Genomic DNA, 25,587 nt, shown 5'->3' with positions numbered 1-25,587 from the left:
TTGCTACGAATTTAGGAATTTATATGGATACGGTAAGTAAAATATTTGTAATAACATAATGTTTACTAAATGTTTGTAATATCATTAGTTATGACTTAGATCATGTGTTTAATACATTCGTTTGTTTATTATGATCGAAGATGGAGCGTAAACAAATGGAAGGTTTCCATTTCAGGCGGCATCATAAAGAAAAACATTTCATAAATGGCATTCATTTCATTTATTTGAAAGTTCTAATAAAAAATAATTAGAACATTGGTAATAACAAATTCAACATATAATCTATACTTGGTAAAATTGCTGTCAATTCAAAAACACAGATGTATAAATGCGTCTGTTTCTTCGTTGTGATCAGAGATAAACGTAAACAAAACATTGGTTGTCGTTTTCTATTGTGCTTTTTAGCGTGTTTAGGAAACGCATGATATAAAGTCGCCTTTATTTTGATAATTCTGGATTTTCAATCATACAACAAGCTAGTCTATAGAGTGATGGTTTTGCTATTCACCAGTTGTATTATACAATAGATATGACAAACATTAAAATTTGTCCGTATTTTGGGTTGTGTTATAACGGGAAATATATGGTGTTTACACCTATCCTGGTTGTAATTTTAACCATTTTTCAAGTTATTAGAACTTTAAAGTATATTAAATGTTTTATTTATTTACAAAAACAATTTGATATTATAAAGAAATACAGTATAGTACAAAGAAAGTATTGGAAATGGGTAGTAAACACATTTGAATAGGCAAATTGCTGGTTGCCATGGCCACAATGGAATTATTTCTGTTAGTTGTGTGTTTCGAAATTCGCGATTTTCCATTTACACGAGGTCATTAATCGACCAAATTCTCGCATAATTCGGGACCCTACTGTACATCGGTCTACGCTACCACTCGACGGTCTCTCGAAAGAGACCGACCGAGTGGGAGCTTCGGAGGGGGTTTGGGCAATGGAAGAAGAGGCATTGGGTTTTTCTCCTTTCAAAGAAACCTTCGAAGGAGAAATATCCTGTTTGGACTTCTTCTTCCGTCGTCGCGAAAACCTCTCCCACTGGGAGGTAGACCACTCCCTACACTCACTACACCTGTTATTGCTATCACACCGTTGGCCCCTACAAGAAGGACAAAGGGCGGGAGGATCGGTCTCAACCGCCGACATAAATGTTCCACAGGGGCGATCAGGAAACCCAGGGCAGGTGCGCATAATTGCAGAGGCCAAGTTCACAAACAGAACTAGAAAAAGAAAAAGACAAAAGCATTAAATGCCTGCCAAATGACGGCGAGGATGAAAGTGGACACGTCCGACTACCATCCGAGCCGAGAGCAAAGTGAGCTCAAGCACAGGTGTGATGGGGGGGGGGGGGGGTAGCAAGCTACACTCCCCTAACCCCGCTAACTAGCGGTGTGGGTAGTAAACCCTCGTTAAAAATTAATGGCTCGTCATTTCAGCTACGCCGAAAGTAATACCCCTATTAAATAGCGTGGTTTGTATTCCAGGTACAGAACAATAACATTTTCAATCTAGAAGATATAAAATCAGGATATCTTCTTGGCCACAAGATTAAATTATTCAGAAGTTTCAACCTGAAAAATTTCCCTTTTATCAACATTCCCAAAGAAAATAATCATTGGAATTACATAATCCTCAGCTTACACATACCTGGAACACATGATGTCTCACTTCCTGTGACTCAGGCCTTGCATTTATCATCATTTGTCTGCATGTTGCAGCATTGTAATCATTTGGGTAATACAATTTGTGAGCACCCGACTTCTTATCTCGGCCTATGAGATATTCTCCAAATGCCTGTAAAAAGCGATATTTTTCATTATCCAATATAAATTACAAAATCTGAAAAATAGCTAACATTCCAAAAGTGTGGAAACATGGTATCATTTACAGTTGACTTTGAAGGTAATACAGTAATAAGAGAACAATATAAACTTAATTTTGCCCAAACTTTAAAAAATAAATGGAACATAAAAAATAGAATAAGAAAGCAGGCAACATAGTTGAGATTTCAAGCAAAGAAAACAATTACAAAAGCAGCCTAAGAATCAAGAAGACCATGTGTGAAAAAAAAAAATGGTTTATATAGTAGACATTAATTTAGATTACTATCATTGATGCTGTGGACATTAGTACTGTATACATAAATATACAATAAAAAAAGTATCATCACGTGAGTAACATTTGATGAAGCATGTTTGGCAATCTTCAAAATTTCACTAACAGGTATTATATATCAAAAGAACGTCCACTATTCACTGCTCTACCCCGTGAAATTGCCACCTTATCCGTCTCTCCCTGGTGGTGTCCAAGTGGAGGAGTTACCGGCCCTAAGCCAACCGAGGGCATTACTTATCTCTACCTTTGAGCCTTTCACTGATGAAATGACTGACCAGAATTCGTAGGGTTCTGCGATGTCAATGGTGCAGCTCTGAGGTCACTCCTATTCGACTCCTGGTCTAGGAGCTGCTACAGAAATTTGTCTAAAATGGGGAGATGACCAAGAATGGTTGTTCGAGGCGGAAGTCTGTGGCCTCCTAAACAATACCGCTCGGTAGAGAAGTGAATTTTGATTCAACCTTCTTCATTTTTGAGCCGTTAGCTCTACCTAATTCAATAAAAACAGGGAAGGTTCTTCAAGGGATGAATTCCTCAGGTTCTACCTTTCTCTAATCCACTTGTTTTGCAAACTTGGAGGCCAAGTTAGCCCACTGGTTAGCTGCCTGGTAAACAAAAAATTCAACTGATTTTGCTCCAAACAATTCACAGCCAAATCTAAAGTACATAAGATAAAACAAACCTGTGTATTGTTACACCACTGAATAAGTCCACTCTTCTGTGAAAGGGGAACCACTCTGTAAGTACGTATAGAAAGAGCTCTCTCACTGGTTCCAGGGTTTCTGGATAACAATTCATTAACAATGCCAAACACCTGAAAAAAAGAAAATTATTGCATGTAATCATATTTTACCATCAATTTAAACACAAATTCAAAATTTTTTTTTATACTTTAAATACAAATTATCATTTTAAATGGTAAACTTATTTATAAACCTATTACAAATAGTAATATAATAGTGACTGACTAAACTTGACGATGAACTATAGTAAGTGAATTTTAATACAACTTGCACAATCAATTTTATTCTTATACAAGAAATATAAATACTGTATTTTAATATTCAGTGTTAAATTTGTAAAAATATTAGTTAAATATACATTCCAAATGAAGACTCCTTCACATTAAATACTTTTCTAGAAAGAAAAAAAACTGATTCAAGGTTAACAAATCATAAATAGCTACTGACCTGTTGCATGACAGCATCCTGTCGTATGTCATCCCTTCCTTTCAACAATTCAAACTGAGAGAGTCCATCCGAGGTCTTAACAGTCATACGTTTAGGAGCATTAACACCTCCTACAAATGTGCATACATTTTCCCAAGAAGTTATAACAGGAGGATTGTACTGGCCAGAAGGTTGGAGCACAAGAGGGCGAGTTAGGGCGCTAGTATATTGTATGTTTCGAATATTCATCAAAGGTTGGTTACTAGGAATTTTAACCTGTAATTAATAATAATAATAATAATAATAATAAAAAAAAGAGAGAGAGAGAGAGAGAGAGAGAGAGAGAGAGAGAGAGAGAGAGAGAGAGAGAGAGAGAGAGAGAGAGAGAGAGAGAGAGAGAGAATATCATCAATGTAAAATATTTACCTAATATTCATGTTATATGCAATTAGTGCAAGCTTTATGAAAAACAAGTGGAGATTGGAGTTTTTTCTTTTATTTCAAATTAACACAACCAGGTGTTTATGCCTTCTCACTGCCATGAGTCACTTATTAGCATTTGTACCATATTCACTTTGCCTTTGAACCAACAAGATTGTGGCGAGGTGGGAGGGGATATATATAAATAATGAGCAGAATATTTGTACAAGTAAAATGTAATAAAAATACATACATAAATACATATACCAAGGCACTTCCCCCAATTTTGGGGGGTAGCCGACATCAAACAAATGAAACAAATAAGGGGACCTCTCCTTTCCACGTTCCTCCCAGCCTGACAAGGGACTCAACAGAGTTCGGCTGGTACTGCTAGGGTGCCACAGCCCACCCTCCCCCGTTATCCACCACAGATGAAGCTTCATAATGCTGAATCCCCTACTGTTGCTACCTCCGCGGTCATCCAAGGCACCGGAGCAAGCAACAGTGCCTACCGGAACTGTGTCACAATCGCTCGCCGTTCATTCCTAATTCTAGCACGCTCTCTTGCCTCTCCCACATCTATCCTACTATCACCCAGAGCTTCCTTCACTCCATCCATCCAACCAAACCTTGGCCTTCCTCTTGTACTTCTCCCATCAACTCTTGCATTCATCACATTTAATGGACAGCCATTTTCCATTCTCTCAACATGGCCAAACCACCTGAACACATTCATATCCACTCTAGCTGCTAACTCATTTACACCCGTTCTCACCCTCACTACTTCGTTCCTAACCCTATCAACTCGAGATACACCAGCCATACTCCTTAGACACTTCATCTCAAACACATTCAATTTCTGTTTCTCCGTAACTTTCATTCCCCACAACTCCGATCCATACATCACAATTGGTACAATCACTTTCTCATACAGAACTCTCTTTTACATTCATGCCCAACCCTCTATTTTTTACTACTCCCTTAACTGCCCCCAACACTTTGCATCCTTCATTCACTCTCTGACGTACATCTGCTTCCACTCCACCATTTTCTGCAACAACAGACCCCAAGTACTTAAATTGATCCACTTCCTCAAGTAACTCTCCATTTAACATGACATTCAACCTCGCACCACCTTCCCTTCTCGTACATCTCATAACCTTACTCTTACCCACATTAACTCTCAACTTCCTTCTCTCACACACACTTCCAAATTCTGTCACTAATCGGCCAAGCTTCTCTTCCGCGTCTGCAACCAGTACAGTATTATCCGCAAACAACAACTGATTTACCTCTAATTCATGGTCATTCTCGTCTACCAGTTTCAATCCTCGTCCAAGCACTCGAGCATTCACCTCTCTCACCACTCCATCAACATACAAGTTAAACAACCATGGTGACATCACACATCCCTGTCAAGCCCCCCTCTCACCAACCATTAAAGTACAGTCACACCCCCATCCTTCAATATCTCAGCTCTCACACCATCCATACCAGATGCTTTTCCTACTCTCGTTTCATCTAGTGCTCTCCTCACTTCCTCTCTTGTAATCTCTCTCTCATTCTCATCTCCCATCACCGGCACCTCAACACTTGCAACAGGAATTATATCTGCTTCCCTATTATCCTCAACATTCAGTAAACTTTCAAAATATTCCGCCCATCTGTTCCTTGCCTCCTCTCCTTTTAACAACCTTCCATTTCCATCTTTCACTGTCTCTTCAATTCTTGAACCAGCCTTCCTTACTCTCTTCATATGAATAACCCAATCCCTGACCCCACCTCGGGTCAGCTGCCCTCTCTGCCTCACTTACCTTGCGCTTTACTTTCACATTTTTCTCTCTATATCTTTCATACTTCTCTACACTATTACTCTGCAGTCATTCTTTAAAAACCCTCTTTTTCTCTTCTACTTTTACCTTCACTCCTTCATTCCACCATTCACTGACCTTCCTCATGCTGCCTCCAACAAACTTCTTGCCACACACATCACTTGCAATCCCAACAAAATTTTCTTTTACTAACTTCCATTCCTCTAATTTACCAGTTTCTCTTACTTTCACTTAGTCATATGCCATTTTCAACCTTTTTTTATATTTACTTTTTAACCCCGGTTTTATTAGCTCTTCAACCCTCACTAGCTCCCTTTTACATCCACCTACTCTATTCCCCCACTCGTTTACTACAACTAATTTTCCTTCCACCAAAAAATGATCAGCCATACCGTTAGCCATATCTACTTTTTACCCCCGGTTTTATTAGCTCTTCAACCCTCACTAGCTCCCTTTAACACTTTTACATCCACCTACTCTATTCCCCACTCTTTTACTACAACTAATTTTTCTTCCACCAAAAAATGATCAGCCATACCGTTAGCCATATCCCTAAACACGTGCATGTCTTTCAATCTTCCAAACATTCTTTTAGTTATCAACACATAATCCATTAATGCCCTTTCTACCACTCTTCCATTTGCCACTCTTACCCATGTATACTTGTTTTTATCTTTCTTTTTGAAAAAGCTATTACTTATCACCATCTCTTGCTCAACACACATATCTACCAGTCTCTCACCACTCTCATTTTCACCTGGTATGCCATACTTCTCAATGACACCTTCTACCTCTCCAGCGCCCACTCTAGCATTCAAGTCACCCATGACAACTACATAATTCCTTCTACACACCTAGTTAATTCATTCCAGATCTCATTTCGCTCTTCTTCACTTTTCTCCCAACCCGTCCCATACGCACTGAAAAAAGCCCAACATTCACTACCCAACCTAACCCTTACCCACATTAACCTAGATGATATCTCCTTCCATTCCACTACTTTACTTGTCATCCATTCAGTCAGCAATAAAGCCACACCTCTTGCTCTTCCCTTTCAATCCCAGACACTCTACAAGACATTTCACCAAATATCACTTCACCTTTCCCTTTTATCCTTGTAATAAAAATAAAATATAATAAAAAACATCAGATATGTTTAACTCTACTCACTAACATTTCTATTTAAGTAAATGATCTGAAGAATATTTTCCTTACCTATAAAAGCAGTTCTCTTTGAAAGTTTCTTTATTTAATAACTTAATTTTCTTTTGCTGTACATAACTAAATTTTTGTATATAATCTGAAAATATTTTACTAGGGTACCAATATGGTTGGCAGCATTTAAGTGAAACTGCAGATAAGGTGAGTGAACTGTACTGTAACATATATCATACCTTATCTCCAGCGTTATGTTTATCTATTCCATCAGACCAGTTTGCTAATGCTAGGTAAGCCAAAGAAATTCTCTCAAGTTCTGCCACGTGACTACCAAGTTCTGTTTTCTTCAATTTATTTACAAGAAGCTTTGCAGCCTGAACTCGACCCTGTAAAAAAAGTTCATAAATATCAAAAGAATGTAATTATAAGACCCTTAAAAACTTAATAGGATTTATATTTTTTCTACAAAATTAGTTCCAGTAATACCTCAGCTATCACTTTTCCCTTACATTTACAGCAATGGCAAAAGTATAACACAATTATCTCTCACTGTGTGTCTATTGGTGATGCCATTAGTGGACGACTTGGGCAAAGGTGAAAATTCTTCAATAGACACACTATACACGATACCAATTGTCTAGTGAACTAAGCTTAGTGTGTGAGATGAGAAGATCTGAGCATTATAACATTGTCATGATAACCCAAACACACCAGATGATCCTCATAAAGGATCAACTTGTTTGTTTAACGAGTTTATTTTTGGTCAAATTGTGTACTTTTTGGTATTAAAATCCCAATAAAACTCAATGTATGAATGTAAGAATGTCAAGGACAATGGCTTCTCGACATCCTGATCTTTGCCTTGAGAACATTTCTAGCTATATAAAATTCATTTAAAATTCTATATGTATATCCTGATAATAAATTTACTCTTGAGAAATACATCCAGTCTGTCTTTTCTTCAATTGTACATAAGATTAGCATATTAAGTGTCTTTTCAAGATTTCTGGTGACCAAACTATCCAAAAAAAATTTCAATTCTTTCATTTTACCATGTTTTGCGTACTGTTCTCTTGTCTTGTATCCAGCTGCTGAATCTCATCTCAATTTGTTAGAACACAAGTGGTGGTCTAATAAACTCATTTCTGGGCTCAACCTGTGCCGGCCAGTGAAATGCTCCTATAGCACCATTTCTAAGGAATATAACTGCTAAATATTACCAGAGAAAAAATGTATAGGAATGCTAGGTTGAACTAGCTCGCTCACCTATCGGTGTCGGTATAAACTGGGGCGAAATATACCAGAGGTCTCGTACCATTTAGACATCTCCTTCTCGAAATCCCTCAAAAGTGAGGTGCAGTTCAACCTCCCCTGCCGCGCAGACTAGTACTACTAACTCTACCCACGCTTGCCCTTCACTCCTTTTTAGCACCAGTTCCTAATCGGTTGATTGTGTTTTTCTCGCTGTTCTTTTGGATTTTTACCTTTTCTTCGCGTCGATGGCTGAATCTCAAGTTACTCCATCGAAGTTAAGTACTTTATCCATGAGTTTTAAGCGTGAATGGGCAGCGTAGCCTTGTTTTTATTAATTGAGAAGTGTTTTATTGTGAACGGCGTCCCCGTTCTAACCGTTCATGGTTCACGGCCCTGCCCTTTCTCGCAAGTTCGTTCATTATTTCTTTCATCATGCTATTGCGAACTTTTATGAAATTTTTCCTTTACACCGATTATATGCTTTCATCTTAGCGTATCATTATTATTTTACTAAGATATCAGTGTTAGCGTATCATTAAGGCGTTCTGTTATGTTGGCATGCCTGCCTTCGTGCATGTTAGTGGATAGCGTTCCCTAAGCATTGTTTCGCTGGTTTTCTAGGAGAATTTCACTTGATGTTATAAGTCTATCGTTTTTATTACGCTCCACATAGTTTTACGTTTTGGTTCGAGTGGGACTCTCGCGTAGCTTTATTGTGTTACCGTTCGATATCTACCCGCTTCAGTAGCAAGGTTGGTACCCCTGTTTTCCATCTCCAAGATGGCGTCATGCTCCCTCCCTTGCCACTCGCTCGAGTCCCTCTCTCGCCATATTATCTTTGCATGCCTAGCCTTTTTTTTTTTTTTTTTTTTACGTGATTACGCTTTTATCCATTTATTACTGTTAAGTAATTATGCTATTCATATTGTTCTTATTGTTACACTCCGTTATGATTATATTTTTGGGTTTTTTATGTTATGTTGAGGGGATCTCCAGTTGGTAGCCCTGTTATTGTGATCCTCCTGTGTACCCCCCCCCCCCCCGAGTACGCCTCTCCTCTTCTCGATGGTTGTTGGTATGACATACGGGTCAAGTATGCTTGTTCCTCAGTCTTCCCTCAACGTTCCGACATATTGGGGACCGAGAGTATCTCACAGGGTGCTACATAGTCTCATTCATCCCGGGCAACTCTCGTCTCCCCCCTCCCGTCGTCTCGATTGGCCATCAGTCGGGGTAGGGGGAGAGCCGGGACCGCCGGGAATTATATCACATGTCATAGTCGGTATACCTATACCTTCTGGTACGGCTTTGCTTTTAGCTTATGGTTGTAAGAATGAGACCTTATCTATATAAGGAGTGTCCCCATCATACGGTACCTCCTGCCATTATCGTCCGTATAGGACTTATTATTATCCTACATCGTAGTATTCTACACGAATCATTACCTTCGTCCCGGTACGTCCCCACCGTACCCTCCTGTCATCAGACATCGGGGCCTCCGGGCTTATAATACTGCAAGATCTGATGACACTGACACAGTTTATGATTCCTACTCTCCTACGGGAACCCCATACTCTTATGGACGTTAATGTTTATATCATAACCGGAGTTTTTTCTATTATATGTATTTTAAGGATGTATTTTAAGGCTGTAACTTAAGTTTACTCTAGTTTACTTAAGTTTACTTTAGCAGTTTTGTTCCCGGTCCCCCGAACCATTTTTTATTATTATTATTCATCCCTAATTTTACATAATTTTCTCATCCCCGGCTCCGTCGGGTTCCTCCTGGAATAGTCTCAGATTCTCTGCATGTCTAGTCTAAGGCTATACATTTTACTTTAATTGCAGGTCCCGGATCCTCCGGGACCCCTTCTAGAGATATTAAGTAGATGTTCATAGACTATTCCTTCTTACAGGTGGTCCGCTGCCGGATGACAGCCTGCGCGGCCGTCCTTCAACAGCACTGCGGACATGCGGTCTGTCGATCTCATGCGGACTGTGGGATTCAGATGGACGATCTCATTGTTTGGCACCCTGACAACTGCCTTGTCTGTTACGACCTAATCACCACCCTCTCTTCAGATTCAGTGAGTCCTCTATAGGTTGTTGTTTATACTTGCATCTCTGCTTTATTTTATGAACCTTTGGTTTCATTTCTCAACTTTGTCTCCCGGGTTTGCTAACCTTATCCCCGTTCTTTCAGAGTTCCCAAGCAGCTAAGACCTCAGCAAGAGCCACCTTGAAGGTTTGGGTAGGCGGTTTCGCCCGTAACGTTAAGGCCAAGAAGCCTTACGTCCTCTCCGAAGACTATTGTAATCTCATCTACCCTAACGCAAAATCCTCGGCAGCAGTGCCTAAAGCAGTGGCGGCCCCTATCATTGCTGATATTGCGGAAACCGTGGAACTTGATCTGGTTCAAGATACGGACATCGGTGACGACCCCGACCCCATTGAGGACAATGTTGCGGCTCTGAACTTAGACCTAGAACCCATGGTTTTGGACGAACCCTTGACAGGTAAGGAGGTAGGTGAGGCAGGTGGGTCCGGCGCTAGGACCTCTCTTCTTAGCCCCGCTTTTTCTTCGACTTCTAATTCTTCTTCCTTTTTAGGTTTCGAAGCGAACCGTGAATCCACCCCGAGATCACACCCGGTTCCTCCCAAGGTTAAGTCTCAGAAGAGACCCTTAGTGAGGACTCGAAAGAATCCCACACCACCTAAAACATCCAAGCCCAAGAAGGCTTCACTCCCCAGAGCCCCTAGTGGCTTGGCTAGCACCTCCCCTACGTCTCAGGACCCAGGAGTGCAGCCATCCCCCTCAGTTGCCCCGGCCAACCTTGACCCGGTGGCTCTCACCAATATGATGTCAAGGGTTGTTTCAGAGCAGATTAGCTCAATGCTTTCTGCCGTCACCAGGAGACTAGACACCCTAGAAGGAGGACTGCCTCAACAACAGCAGTTCCTCATCCCAGACGCCTCAAAACTCCCGCCTTTCACCAAGAATAACCCGTGGAAAATGGCACTCCACTGCCCTTTCACGGACGGGATGTTAACTATTGAAGGCTTCGGAACCCGGCCCATTGAAGATTTTGAGTTCTTCCCTCCCGGCCTTCAATTCCCCTTCCCCGGCTTCGCCCGGCTAACGGAAGAGGCTCTTGTTCGGCTAGATAAGGTCCCTAAGGAGACCGTTATCTTCCCAAAGGAACAGGCTCAGTCTGTTTGGGTTAGAACCCTAAACGAGTGGGGTTGCACAAACACCATGCTGACTCCCCACAAGAGTACATACACTATGTTTCTTGTGGACGAGCAGACCCCCACTCCTTGCGTCACTAAAATGGTGGACCTAGCCCTTCAGGCAGTGGCTGAAGACAAACCTTTGCCCCAGCTCCGGGAGACAGACCCTACATCTCTTCTGCTCCCATCAGATAATGAATGTTGGCTGAACATCCAGTCAACATTTACCTCTGGTAAGCTGTCCGCTGATTGTGCGTCGACGCAATTTAGCGAGCGCCTCCCAAGACTTCCCGAAACCTTAATCCGACTCGTGTTCGAGTCCCGGTCTAGGTTTAGCAGGAGCCTTAACGTCTCAACGATGGCGGAGATGTTTTCCCTCAACTATGATGAGGAACACGCCTTTAAAGTTATGACAAAAGCCACCTTGCAATCCTTGTTAGCGGATTGCTATGACTTCTTGGTGGCCAGTAGACGTTGCCGTAGGCATGTTCTGTCAGAGGCTACTATCCGCCATGAGCCGAATAAGCTCATTAAAGCCTCCGCTTGGGGTCCGGACCTGTTCCCGGAGGACATGGTCAACTCAGTATTGAGCGAAGCTGCCAGAGTGAACCAAAGCCTCAGGGTCCGTTGGGGTCTCACTCCCAAACGGAAGTTCGAACAATCGAACATTCACTCCCGGGGTAGGAAAAGGCTTCGTCCTTATAGCTCTGCCCAATTCCGCCAACCACTCCAGGTAGTCCAGCCGGTCCCGGTTACTCAGACCATCCAACCCTCCACCTCCAAGTCTCAGCCTCAAGAGAAATATGTTCTCGTTCCTGAAAGCCAGGTGGCTTCGAGCTCCTTCACCTCTCCTGTTTATAACCCAACCTATGAGTCCCGGGTTTCCCCTCAGGGATACCAACGAGGCAGGGGCCTCGGTTCAAGAGGTTCTTTTCAAAAGAGAGGTAAGGGGAGATACTTCTCCCGTGGAAAGGGATCACGCGGTAGCCGTGGCGGAAAATCCTCCAACTACTGAGGATCTCCAGGTAGGAGGGAGACTTTATGCATTCAGGAGTCGCTGGAGGTTCAGCCCTTGGGCCTTCAGCATAATTTCCAAGGGCCTGGGGTGGAGTTGGATAGAAGGGCCTCCTCCACCGAACAGATTCCATCAACACCCGACACCAGACTTACTCCTGTTCACCCAGGATCTCCTACGCAAGAACGCGATCAAGGAATCAAAACACCTGAAGTTTCAAGGTCGCTTATTCAGCGTCCCGAAAAAAGACTCAGACAGCCGGAGAGTCATCCTCGATCTTTCCCGACTAAACTTGTCCATTCAATGCGACAAGTTTCACATGCTTACCGTCTCGTAGGTACGGACCTTGCTTCCCCGTGGGGCTGTCACTACCTCCATCGATCTTACCGATGCTTACTATCACGTTCCAATAGCGAGACATTTCCGCCCATTCCTAGGATTCAGACTAGGCGACAAGGCTTACACGTTCAAAGTGATGCCTTTCGGGCTCAACATCGCGCCCAGAATTTTCACGAAACTGGCGGAATCAGTCATTCAAGAACTTCGAACCCAAGGGGTCCAAGTCGTCGCATATCTGGACGATTGGCTAATCTGGTCAGACAACGTCGAGGATTGTCTCAAGGCGACAAACAAGGAGATCCAGTATCTTCAGTCTCTGGGTTTCCAAATAAATTTCAAAAAGTCCCGCCTAACACCGGAGACCAAGTTTCAATGGCTGGGATTACAGTGGGACCTACGCTCTCACACCCTATGTCTCCCCAGATCCAAGAGGATAGAGATCGTGAAGAATACCAAACGCTTTCTCGGGGAAAGGATAACATCCAGAAGGAATCAAGAAAAGATCCTAGGATCCCTACAATTCGCTTCAGTGACAGACCTTCTTCTGAAAGCGAAACTGAAGGACATAAACCGGGTTTGGCGCTCCAGAGCGAACAACAAATTTCGGGACAAGAAGACCCATCTTCCTCCCATTCTTCGGAAGAGACTTCTCCCATGGACGACCACCAAGAGCCTGTCGAAATCGGTTCCCCTACGGTACCCCCTCCAAAGATAGTCATTCACATGGATGCCTCTCTATCAGGTTGGGGAGGTTACTCCCAACACAGGAAGGTTCAGGGCCTTTGGCCCACAATGTTCCAACAATTCCACATAAACGTCCTACAAGCCATGGCGGTCTTACTAACTTTAAAACGTCTTTCCCCGCCCAAAAAGCAACACCTGAGGCTAGTTCTCGACAGCGAAGTTATAGTCCGTTGCTTAAACAGAGGGGGCTCCAAGTCAGGTCCCGTCAACCATGTGATGGTAGCAATCTTTTCCCTGGCAGCCTCAAACCAATGGCACCTATCAGCTGTCCATCTGGCTGGAGTTTGGAACGTAGTGGCAGACGCGCTTTCAAGGACGACCCCGTTGGAGTCAGAATGGTCAATAGATCAAATATTGTTTCGGTGGATCCTCTCCCAAGTGCCGGGTCTCCAGGTAGATCTCTTCGCGACGGAGTCCAACCACAAACTGAAATGTTATGTGGCCCCCAACCTGGACCCTCGAGCTTACGCCACGGATGCCATGTCTCTGAACTGGAACACCTGGGAAAGGATTTATCTTTTCCCTCCGGTGAACCTATTGATGAAGGTACTGGACAAACTTCGAACCTTCAAAGGTCAAGTAGCCCTGGTGGCCCCAATTGGCCCAAGAGCAATTGGTTTCCTCTTTTACTGGAACTGAATCTCAACCCTCACCAGATTCCCAACCCGATTTTGACCCAGATAGTACAAACGCGCACTGTGTTCGCTTCCTCAAACATTCGGAACGCCCTAACTTTATGGACTTCATGAAGTTTGCGGCCCACAAAGGGGCTAACATAGATCCCCAGAATACTTTATTCTTAGAATCAGACAAGAGAGACTCCACTCTCCGCCAATATGACTCGGCGGTCAAAAAACTAGCAAAGTTTTTGAAGGATTCTAATATTGTCTTTATGACTTTAAACCTAACGGTAACCTTTTTCAGAACCTTGTTTGAGTCGGGTTTGGTGGCTAACACTATTACTACCATTAAGTCTGCCTTGAAGAAGATCTTCCTGGTCGGGTTTAATATAGATCTAACAGACTCATTACTAGCTTCAATTCCAAGAGCCTGTGCCAGACTAAAACCATCCATTCGTCCTAGCTCGGTTTCCTGGTTTCTCAATGATGTTCTTAAACTGGCGTCAGAAACCATCAATGACTCATGTGAGTATATACCTCTACTCAGAAAAACTCTTTTTCTTATGAGTTTAGCATCCGGCGCTAGAATTTTGGAACTAGCTGTCTTGTCAAGAGATCCAGGCCACATTGAGTTCCTTCCATCAGGAGAAGTTCTCCTCTCCCCCAACAAGGTCTTCTTGGCCAAAAATGAGGACCCTCAGAACAGATGGTCCTCCTGGAAAATTATCCCACTCCTTCAGGATCCTTCCCTGTGTCCTGTTACCACTCTAAAGTCCTTTCTATCGAGGACCTCCTATAAGACCTCAGGACCCTTATTCATCAGAGAACAGGGAGGGACTATAACTTTAAAAGGGATCAGGCAACAGATCTTGTATTTTATCAAACAGGCTAATCCTGAGTCCTTCCCTCACGTCCATGACATACGGGCGGTAGCAACCTCAATAAATTTTTTCCATCACATGAACTTTGAGGATCTTACTAAGTATACCGGATGGAAATCCCCGTCAGTGTTCAGGCGACACTATCTTAAACATCTAGAGGCCCTTCAACTAGCTACCGTAGCCGCAAGGAGCGTGGTGTCCCCCGGACAACTTAATTCCTAACTAATTCCTGAATCTTCTATGTCTGCCATCTTCTTCCTCTTACCTGCCTCACTTACAGTTCCTACCTGAGCTCAGTTTGTTATGTCACACCCATGGGTATCCCCATGTCTTAACATTGTTTATCTATATTATTTAATTGCCATGTTTACATTTTGTCCTGCATACTGTATTTCTTTAATGTCCAGTTTTATTTAGTATTACCTAAGTTAATTTTGACCTCAGGTCATGTTTTGATCTCAAGTTTTACTTTTCATTTTGCCATTCCTTACTGGGACATTATATCCTGTCATTTTGATGTTATTAAAGACTATCGTCTTCTACTACAACTCTTGATTAAACCACTATTTGTTATATTGAATTTTCTTCGTTCCCTTATAGATAATGAAGTTTGGGTTCGTTTCTCTGGCACTATTTCACTGGCCGGCACAGGTTGAGCCCAGAAAAGGGATTTTGACGAAGGAAAAATCTATTTCTGGGCGAGAGACCTGTGCCGCCCAGTGAACCCACCCTAGTTGTTCCCCCCCTGATCAGACCCCAAACTTAAGGGTGCTGTAAGGAGTGATGGGCAAGCGTGGGTAGAGTTAGTAGTACTAGTCTGCGCGGCAGGGGAGGTTGAACTGCACCTCACTTTTGAGGGATTTCGAGAAGGAGATGTCTAAATGGTACGAGACCTCTGGTATATTTCGCCCCAGTTTATACCGACACCGATAGGTGAGCGAGCTAGTTCAACCTAGCATTCCTATACATTTTTTATCTGGTAATATTTAGCAGTTATATTCCTTAGAAATGGTGCTATAGGAGCATTTCACTGGGCGGCACAGGTCTCTCGCCCAGAAATAGATTTTTCCTTCGTCAAAATCCCTTTATCCCTGATCTGGATAATAATCTGTCATTCTAGTTCAGGAAGTTTTTTGTGCATATTGCAAAAGATTTTTCAAATTCTGGCCATACTTTGCTTTGAAATCTTCCCAGACAGTACTATCCTGTATTTAGTATTAGGTATGCACTTAATTTTAACAGTCTTGCCTTCTTCATCATAGAGCTTAATTCTATGCAGTATCAGAGAGGTTATGTTTCAGGTGTGACCAGATTGTGGAATGATCTTCCTAGTCTGGTGGTTGAATTAGTGGAACTTCAGAAGTTCAAATTTGTTGCAAATGTTTTTCTGTTTACAAGGTTTTCATAAGTCTCATTTCATAATTTATATGTGACTGATCTATTTCAACCTTCTGATCGTAATATATTTCATAGTTTTTTTTATTTCTCTTACTGTATAATCTATTCCCTATTTCTCTATTTACTCTCTGCACTGGGCTGCTTTCCCTGTTGGTCGTTGGAGCCCTTAGGATTGTAGAATCTTGATCTTCTCGCTAGATTTGTAGTTTGGCTGCTAATAATATCAATACATTAATAATGACAATTAAAAACAGAGCCCTTCTGTCTATTCTGTTGTTTACACTGAATGCCCTAATATAACTACTGTACATGTTTGACACAATTTCTATTCCAATAGAGTGCATCAATATCTCTCATTTAAAAGATTGTGTGGCATAAGTCTCTCCTCATGCAGTAGTTTATCTATGACAGATATATTTTAACGTTGTTACTAATCTTAAAATAATTTCTATTTCTTATTCATTACTTCTCATAAATAGTATTTATTTCCTTATTTCTTTTCCTCACTGGGCTATTTTCCAAGTTGTAGCCCAAGGGCTTGTAGCATCCTGCTTTTCCAACTAGGGTTGTAACGTAGCTAGCAATAGTAATAATAATCAGAGAAGATCCCGAAGAAAAATATATCAAATATCAAGAGAGAAAAGGTTTTTCATCATATGTATGATGAAAATTATAAAAATAAATCACCTTTTGAATAATTTCATTCACACATATTGTACCTTCATCCTCATACTTGTTTAATCTCTGACAGCCATTATCTAAAAGCTAAGGTTATCTTGTATCCTTCTAGGAATTATTCTTCCTTATTCCTTTGATTACAAAGAATTACATCATCTTAGTGTGTATAGATTTAGTTATGGATTTCTATAAATTATAACTACTGAAATTTTACTATAAATACTACAGAATTTACCTAGCTTTCAATTTCTGGTGAAATATAAAAAGGGACATATTCTTTAACCACCTGGTTTTCACACAAAGGAAAGAATTGTAACATTACTATTACTGCCTAAACTTGAAAACCTTTTTCGAAATACTTCAAGCAAAAATATTTTAACTATGCTATTTACAGTCAAATAATTTATGAAACTTCATAAGTTCAAACTTGCAGTGAATGTTTTCATATTGAATAGGCTGACATGAGTCATACTTCATAGTTTATATATGACAGCCATATTTGAACATTACTGATTTCAAGATACTGTATTTAATATTCTTTATTCATTACTTTTCATATAGTTTACAGTATTTATTTCCTTTCATCACAAGGCTATTTTTCCCTGTTAGAGCCCTTGGGTTTATAGCATCTTGCTTTTGAAACTAGAGTTGTAGCTTAGCTACTACTACTACTACTACTACTACTAATAATAATAATAAATAATAATAATAATAACAATAACAACAACAACAACAACAACAATAATAATAATAATAATAATAACAATAATAAAGATTATAGAATAGCTACCTCTTCAATCCCTTGGACTTGTTGTAATTTTTTACGACTACTGCTGCTCCGGGAATCTTTCAAAATTTCCTCATCCGCATGGGCATTTGCCAATGCCATAACAACTGGGAGGCTGTGATGTGGATGTTCCAAACAAATACGTTCTATAAATGGAAAACAGGACAATTTACTTTCAATAAAAAACAATTCAAAGGTAAAATTTGTTAAAAGAAAAACACCATGATAAATATCACAGTTTAATTGGGAAAATAATACATGAAAACAAGTGTTATTATAAAGTAAGGAATAATAATAACTACAAAAATACCACTTTTATAAGAATCAAGCCATCTATGCTTTCTTCAAAATAGGTAACTAAAATTAGTAAAATAATTAGGCATCTTCTGAGTACTCGATAAATACATGTAAACTTTTTACTAATGGCCATCAACTAAAACTGATTATGAAATACTGTACATGGAAAAAGAGGAATTTGTTTGTCCAGTCTTTCAGTGACAAAAGAAATCTTTTGGCTTCCCTCAGAGCTATTTATGTCTTCAATCCTCATTTTTTTCATAAACATACAGTATATCTTAAAAATTAGTTATACTGTGTAAAAATCAATCATGCAATCCCTTCAAATTCTAGACAACAACAAATGCAGCCATTTCTAGTCCACTGCAGGACAATGGACTCAGACATAACCTAATTCATGTCTGGGGTTTGGTCAGTTTTCCTCACCACGCTGGCCACTGCAGATTAGTGACGGCGGGAGACTTTAGTCTGATTACTCCCAGCAAACCAACTAGCATGGGTAGTCCTGACTAATACACCTTTGCTGATCATGGCGAATCACAAAAACTTTTACCATGTTAAGCTCCTAAGAATCTAATAAATGTGATTCCGGTTCCACAGGAATTATACAATATGCCATATTGATAAATGTATACAAATGTTGCTTGTGAACATTTACTTCAGCGGACAGAAATATTAGAATCTAGACAGCCAGCCAGTCCAGTCTTCTATTTCTGAATCTGCTGGACAGATAGAGCCGACAGTATCACAGAAAGGAAAGTTTTGCAATAGAAGTACCTAAAGTAGTTTGAGTGAGCCAGGCCCAAGGACAGCTCATCAACCTAGAGAACCCTTATTGACCAGTAAAACAGAACGGCTAGGCATAACTTGAGACATTAGCCTAGGATTCAAAATAAGGAAGGTTAGACTCGGATCACCACCTTTTCCCGAAGGCTCCCTGGCTCCTTGAGATTGCTCAAACAAAGCAAAATTAGTAGAGAGCCAATGAAACTTGCTACTATCAATATCCCCAAGCTTGGTAATAAATGGCGTGGCATCAGCAACCTCACTCCCAAAGTAATCAGCTAACTTTTCCTTCTCTTGCATTTTCCCTAATTCAAAACTTTCTTAACCTGAATCTTTAACAAGGATAAATACTAACTGAAGATAATGCTTAATGAGGAAATGAGAGGGAGGTACATTCCTCACAACAGTTATTGAAATCACACTTTTCCCCCAGCACATGAACAAAAAGAGAATGAGGACCATTACCATACAGAAAGAAACCCCTTGAATAACTCACAAGAAAACATCACTACTAATCTATAATAAATAACAAAAAGTGTCTATAGAACTTCTTAAAACAAAAAAAAATCACAATCTGAAGCAAGGGTAGAATTGTTGACTCTAATGTGATGATGCAGGAACTGAAAGACTTAAAAGTGGTTGCTTACCCATGCAGTACTATTATCATATCATATCATCATCATCATCTCCTCCTATGCCTATTGAAGCAAAGGGCCTTGGTTAGATTTTGCCAGTCGCCTCTATCTTGAGCTTTAAATTCAATACTTCTCCATTGATCATCACCTACTTCGCTCTTCATAGTCCTCAGCCATGTAGGCCTGGGTCTTCCAACTCTTCTAGTGCTTGTGGAGCCCAGCTGACCGTTTGGTGAATTAATCTCTTTTGGGGAGTGGGAAGAGCATGCCCAAACCATCTCCATCTATTCCTCATCATGATCTGCTCCACATATGGCACTCGAGTAATCTCTCTCTGATAGTTTCATTTCTAATCCTCTCCTGCCATTTAACTCCCTATCTCCTTATGAGGGCTTTGTTCTCAAATCTACTAAATCTATTAGAGATTGTTTCATTGTCATACCATGACACACGTCAATAGAGTAACACTGATCTCACTAAACTGACATATAGTCTGATTTTTATATGTAATTTCAGGCAATTTGATTTACAAATTTTACTTAACCTAGCCATTGTCTGATTTGATTTTTTTCATATACTGCCAAACAATCTCAATACCGCAAACGACGGCTGGGCTATTACAGAAAAAAAGGATATTCTTAGTTTTACAGTGGATGCCGATATTCAACGAGCTTCAAGAGAAAGCAATACAAACACCAGGGGAGGTTCGCAGACATAATAGAATTGATATTTATCTAATCTCACCAAAGACTTCAAACAGAATTGCATGGGGATCGTTACAAGAAATTATTAAGTTTTCCAAGCAACAGCTCTGATCGTCACTTACCTAAAATATTTTGAAGAGTTTTTAAAAACAGCTGTTTCTTTTTATCTTCTACACAAGTTAGTCTGGCAACAAGCTGGTATAATAGTGGTACAAATTTGTGGCTCTTTATCTTGATTCCATATGTATTCATCTGTACAGAGTGAATGAAAAAAAAAGAATTAATGGCTGTAAAACAGAATCCAATGATTTAAATCTAGTTCAAATTTCATAAGTGACTTAAATGTGTATATAAAAATTACAAAATAAGTTCATTAAAATATTTATTCTTAAATCTCATACTCTGCTGTATAACTACAAAACCAATCACTGACAAAATCTCCATTACTAGTTCAGCAGAACATAATACGAGAGTAAAACCTAGTCTCTTCTTCTGACAAGATATCTTGCACTGAGTATTTCAATAAATGTTAGATAACACAAAATAGTCACACCTCAAACACTAAGTTCATTGATCACGAAATTTATCTAAAATGTACATTTTACCAAATTCCTTTTCCAATTTAGGATTAAATCTATTTTCTAATTTAATTTTCTTACTGTGAAATATGACAAATTCGGAGGTAATTTGTATTTATCCTAACGATATAAACCTTAGCTATTTATAAGGGTATTACTTTCAGTAAGCTAAAAGGGCGAGCCATTAAAATTTAGCGAGGGTTAACTACCCATCCCGCTAGTTAGAGGGGGGGGGGGGGGGGGGCTTGCTACCCCTCCCACTTACCTGTGATTGAGCTCACTTTGCTTGGAGGTAGGACTTCAAGGGGAACAGGCTTATCACACAAGTACAGTAAGTATAAATAGCTAAGGTTTGTATCGTTAGGAATGATACAAATTTCCTCTAAAATTTGTCAATTGTTCCATTACTGGAATACAAACCAACACTATTTATAAGGGTGACTACTAATGGGTGGATGTTCCTGCCAATCAGGCTGTTTGACCTTACCCGGGATACTCCATATTGTGCAGAGATTAGTGTGACAATAAGGAGACCCTAACACCTCGCTAAACCTGCTAAGCATGGTCTGCGGTCTATGCAAGCTCTGTGTGATAAGAAACTAGCAAGGTGACTGTCAAGGTAAAGGTTATTCTGAGACTTGCAGGGAATAACCGAGGAGACCGAGACATTCCCAATACCACCTCGCCAGGGCATGGGGAGGCAACAGTTTTGGGACATTACTAGGATACACAAGGGAGCAACGGTTTACCTACAGAGGTTTGATGTCAGCTTGTGCAGAGGACCCAGGATGCTGATTTCCCCGAGAGGGGAGGATGAAGAAAAGAAAAGAGCCAGACTTTACCTTTCATTCACTCAGACTAAAACCTGGGTAACCAATGCCCTCAACCTTCTGCTACTTGTCCAATAAGGAGCTTAAGGTACTAAATCAGCTGTTGTGCAGCTACTACAGGACCGATAGAAAACGTATCGAGGTTCCTGTGTATCACGCCTTGCAGGTAGTGGGCAGTAAACGTAGTTTGGCGTTTCCACACGCCCACTTGCAATACCTGCGCCACAGAGTAGTTTTTGAAGGCCAGCGATGTAGCTACGCCCGACCTTGTGGGCCCTGGGATGACGTGTTGGAGGAGGATCAGGCTTCAGAGCAAGGTTAATGATCCTGCAAATCCATACGGAGATTGTTTTCCGTGATCCTCCTCCTTTCTGCCCGTAATGATGAACAGTGAACAGCTCTGTGCCGAGCTGCTGCTGATTTCTTGAGGTAGCACCTCAACCATCTTACTGGGCATAGTAACAGATGATTGGGCCGTCAGTAACAGAGCGGATACTTGTTATCCGGGAGGAGTCGAATCTAGGATCCAAAACCCTGGATTCTGGGTCTTGGCAACAAGCTCAGGGATGAAACTGAAGATTACCTCTACATATCCTCCTGAAAGGGTGATGTCAAACGAAAGACCATGAAGTTTGCTAACTCGTTTGGTTTATGCCAAGGCGAGCAGGAACACCGTCTTCCAGGTTAGAAGTCAAACTGTTGCCTGGCGTAGTGGTTCGCACGGGGATCCTTCTAGGGACCAAAGAACTCGAACCACGTGTCATGGGGGAGGTCTCACTTGTGACTGAAGACAGTTAAGTTCCTAACTTTGTATGAGGATGGAAGTTCTAAAGATGAGGAAATGCCCATTCCTTTCAGTTTAAAGTCAAGACTCAAGGTTGAGCGATAGCCTTTAACTGCTGAAACTGAAAGATGCATATCCTCCCTCAATACATGAGAAATTTTGCTATTGCTGGAATAGTGGTATTGAATGGATTGAGACCCCTTTCGCAGCACCAACCACAGAAGACATTCTACTTTGCCTAGTATAATGAAGCTGATGACTTTCGCAGCTTTCCTGCGCAGGAGGAGCAGGAAAGTGCAGAAGTGTGTTGGCACGGTGTAGTTTTTGGCAGTCACACCAGAATGCGCCGAAGCGTGTGACTGGTTGCGCAAGGGCGGGTGCATTGACTTATGCGTGAGAGTACTACGTGGAGAGTGCTGGGGCGCATGCGGAAGACCGTCGGCGCGTGTGCAGAAGAGTGTCGGCGCGCGGGCGGGACTGTCGGTGCGCGCATGGACGACTGTTGGCTCGCGTGCGCATGGACGACTGTTGGCTCGCACAAGTGCCAATGCTTTTGCGTGCGCGGGAGACCGTTGGCGCCTGCGCCATAAGACCGTCGGCGCGTGCGCACGTGGAAGACTGTCGGCGCGTGCGTGCGTGGAAGACCGTCGGCGTGCGCGCGCACGGAAGACTGTTGACATGCGCGCATGATAATGCTGGCAGGAGGGAGCTGGTGATCCTCAGAAAAGTCCAGGACCGAAGTCCAAGGACTAACTATAGAGTAAGGTAGCACTAGTAGGTCAGCAGGTCAGCTGGAAGGACGACTGGGATGAGCCCTTTGGAAGGGCATACATCCATGATGGAGACCGTTAAAGATCCACGGAAGAATCCAGGACTGAAGTCCAAGGACTAACAGCGGCGTAAGGTTGCGTTGGTAGATCGGTAGGTCAGCTGGCAGGACGATCAGGAACTGGGATGTGCCCTTTGGAAGGGCGAGCATCCACCGATGGGAACGTAAAAGGTCCGCGGAAGAGTCCAGGACCGAAGTCCAAAGGACTACCAGCGGCGTAAGGTTGCGTTGGTAGATCGGCAGGTCAGCTGGCAGGATGATCAGGAACTGGGATGTGCCCTTTGGAAAGGCGAACATCCACTGATGGCAACCATGAAAGGTCCATAGAAAAGTCCAGGACCGAAGTCCACAGACTAAGTTGCAGCGCAAGGTTGCACTGGTAGGTCTGCTGGTAGGATGATCAGGAACTGATGAAACCCATGAGGGCTGGTGGACCAGCAAGCTGGCCTTAAGAAGAGTCCAGGACCGAAGTCCACAGACTAAGTTACAGAACAAGGTTGCGCTGGTAGGTCTGCTGGTGGGATGATCAGGAACTGATGAGCAGAGTGATCGTCCGAAGAGGTCTCTCTATGAGGGCCGGTGGATCAGCAAGCTGACCTTCAACAGTAGCGATCCTCCGAAGAGGAGTCTCTATAAGTGGCCTCTCGCGAACGAGAGAGGTAAACACTTCGTAGAAGAGAATTGCCAAGACTGTGCTCTGCCCCTGAAGGAAGAGAGACTCAGCAAAGGGGGAGAGAAGTCTGAGCGAAGGCAGCAACAGCAGTCGGAGACGAATTCATCAAGATGTGGGAAGTTCTCCCTTGGAAGGGAGAAACAACCTCACACCTGGGGAGGAAACTTCCCTCGGAAGGGAAGTTGTCCAACCCCAGGAGGCGAACCTCCTGGTTAGCATTCTAACATGATCTGAAGTGCTGGTCATGTTGTCACGAGAGTACTTCTAAGAGAAGGGATGACACCCATGACGACGTCCCGAGGGACGGCAGTGAGAGCAGATTCCCCAGGCATGAACAGAACAGCTCTGTTTCGTCGGCACTCGTAATCAAACAAATAAAAAATAAAAATGCATGGTTAACTGGGAGAAAAAATGAAATTAATTATTCAACAAAAAATTCCGTAGGGAGGAACTCCAAAGAGGAACCGCGAGGGAACATAAAAATAAGTATTGCGCCCTTCCTTCCCCAGTCGACATCCATGGGAGAAAGGGAGAGCTGAGTAACTGTAATAAAAACAGAATTACAATTACTTAAATCAGCTAAGAATATTCACTAATGGTGAGAACCACTGATCCTCTGAAGGGAAGCGTTCCCCACGGAGAAAAGCTGAAAAGTTAAAATTACAATTATAATTTCACTAAAAATAATCGAGACAAACAATCGGAAGTGCAACCTAACCCGCGAATGGAAAAGGAGTCCAAAGGACTACCAGCAGCGTAAGGTTGCGTTGGTAGATCGGCAGATCAGGTGGCAGGATGATCAGGAACTGGGATGTGCCCTTTGGAAGGGCGAACATCCACTGATGGTAACCGAGAAAGGTCCATAGAAGAGTCCAGGACCGAAGTCCATGAACTAAGTTGCAGGGCAAGGTTGCGCTGGTAGGTCTGCTGGTAGGATGATCAGAAACTGATGAAGCCCATGAGGGCTGGTGGACCAGCAAGCTGGCCTTAGGAGGAGTCCAGGACCGAAGTCCATGGACCAAGTTGCAGCGCAAGGTTGCGCTGGTAGGTCTGCTGGTACGATGATCAGGAACTGATGAGCAGAGTGATCCTCCGAAGAGGTGTCTCTATGAGTGACCTCTCTTGCGAACAAGAGAGGTGAACACTTCGTGGAAGAGACTTGATGACGCCCGTGAGGGCCGGTGGATCAGCAAGCTGACCTTCAACAATAGCAATCCTCTGAAGAGGTGTCTCATGAGTGGCCTCTCTCGTGAATGAGAGAGGTGAACACTTTGTAGAAGAGACTTGATGACGCACGCCCATTAGGGCTGGTGGATCAGCAAGCTGACCTTCAACAGTAGCGATCTTCCACAAAGAAGTCTCTATGAGTGGCCTCCCTCATGAACGTGAGACGTAAAAACTTCGTAGAAGAGACTTGCCAAGACTGTGTTCAGCCCCTGAAGGAAGAGAGACTCAGCAAGGGGGGAGAGAAGTCTGGGCAAAGGCAGCAACAGCAGTCGGAGACGATGAATTTATTAAGATGTGGGAAGTTCTCTCTCAGAAGGGAGAAACAACCTCACACATGGGGAGGAAACTTTTCCTCGGAAAGGAAGTTGTCCAACCCCTGGAGGCGAACCTCCTGGTTAGCGTTCTAAGATAATCTGAAGTGCTGGTCATATTGTCAAGGGCGTACTTCTAAGAGAAGGGATGACGCCCATGACGACGTTCTCTGAGGGACGGCAGTGACAGCAGATTCCCCAGGCATGAACAGAACAGCTCTGCTTCGTCGGTACTCTTAGTCGAACGAAGAAAACTGCATAGTTAATTGGGAAA

At 42.2% G+C, this 25,587-nt stretch overlaps 1 protein-coding gene across 1 annotated transcript in view; it reads right to left on the bottom strand.

Moving 5' to 3' along the window:
- Positions 1-25,587, bottom strand: part of tefu (Serine/threonine-protein kinase tefu) — a 912,746-nt gene that overhangs the window by 72,580 nt on the left and 814,579 nt on the right. The window contains exons 49-54 of the mRNA XM_068385552.1: positions 20,204-20,333; positions 17,663-17,805; positions 6,949-7,098; positions 3,324-3,578; positions 2,816-2,947; positions 1,666-1,812 (exon numbers count right to left, since the gene is read on the bottom strand). Coding sequence (XP_068241653.1) covers positions 1,666-1,812; positions 2,816-2,947; positions 3,324-3,578; positions 6,949-7,098; positions 17,663-17,805; positions 20,204-20,333 — 957 coding nt within the window. The remainder of the gene's footprint in view (positions 1-1,665; positions 1,813-2,815; positions 2,948-3,323; positions 3,579-6,948; positions 7,099-17,662; positions 17,806-20,203; positions 20,334-25,587) is intronic.

This window comes from Palaemon carinicauda, chromosome 13 (assembly GCF_036898095.1).
Source record: "Palaemon carinicauda isolate YSFRI2023 chromosome 13, ASM3689809v2, whole genome shotgun sequence".
Taxonomy (NCBI): domain Eukaryota; kingdom Metazoa; phylum Arthropoda; class Malacostraca; order Decapoda; family Palaemonidae; genus Palaemon; species Palaemon carinicauda.
The sequence above is the reverse complement of the archived record's forward strand: the minus strand, read 5'-3'. Positions and strand labels throughout refer to the sequence as shown.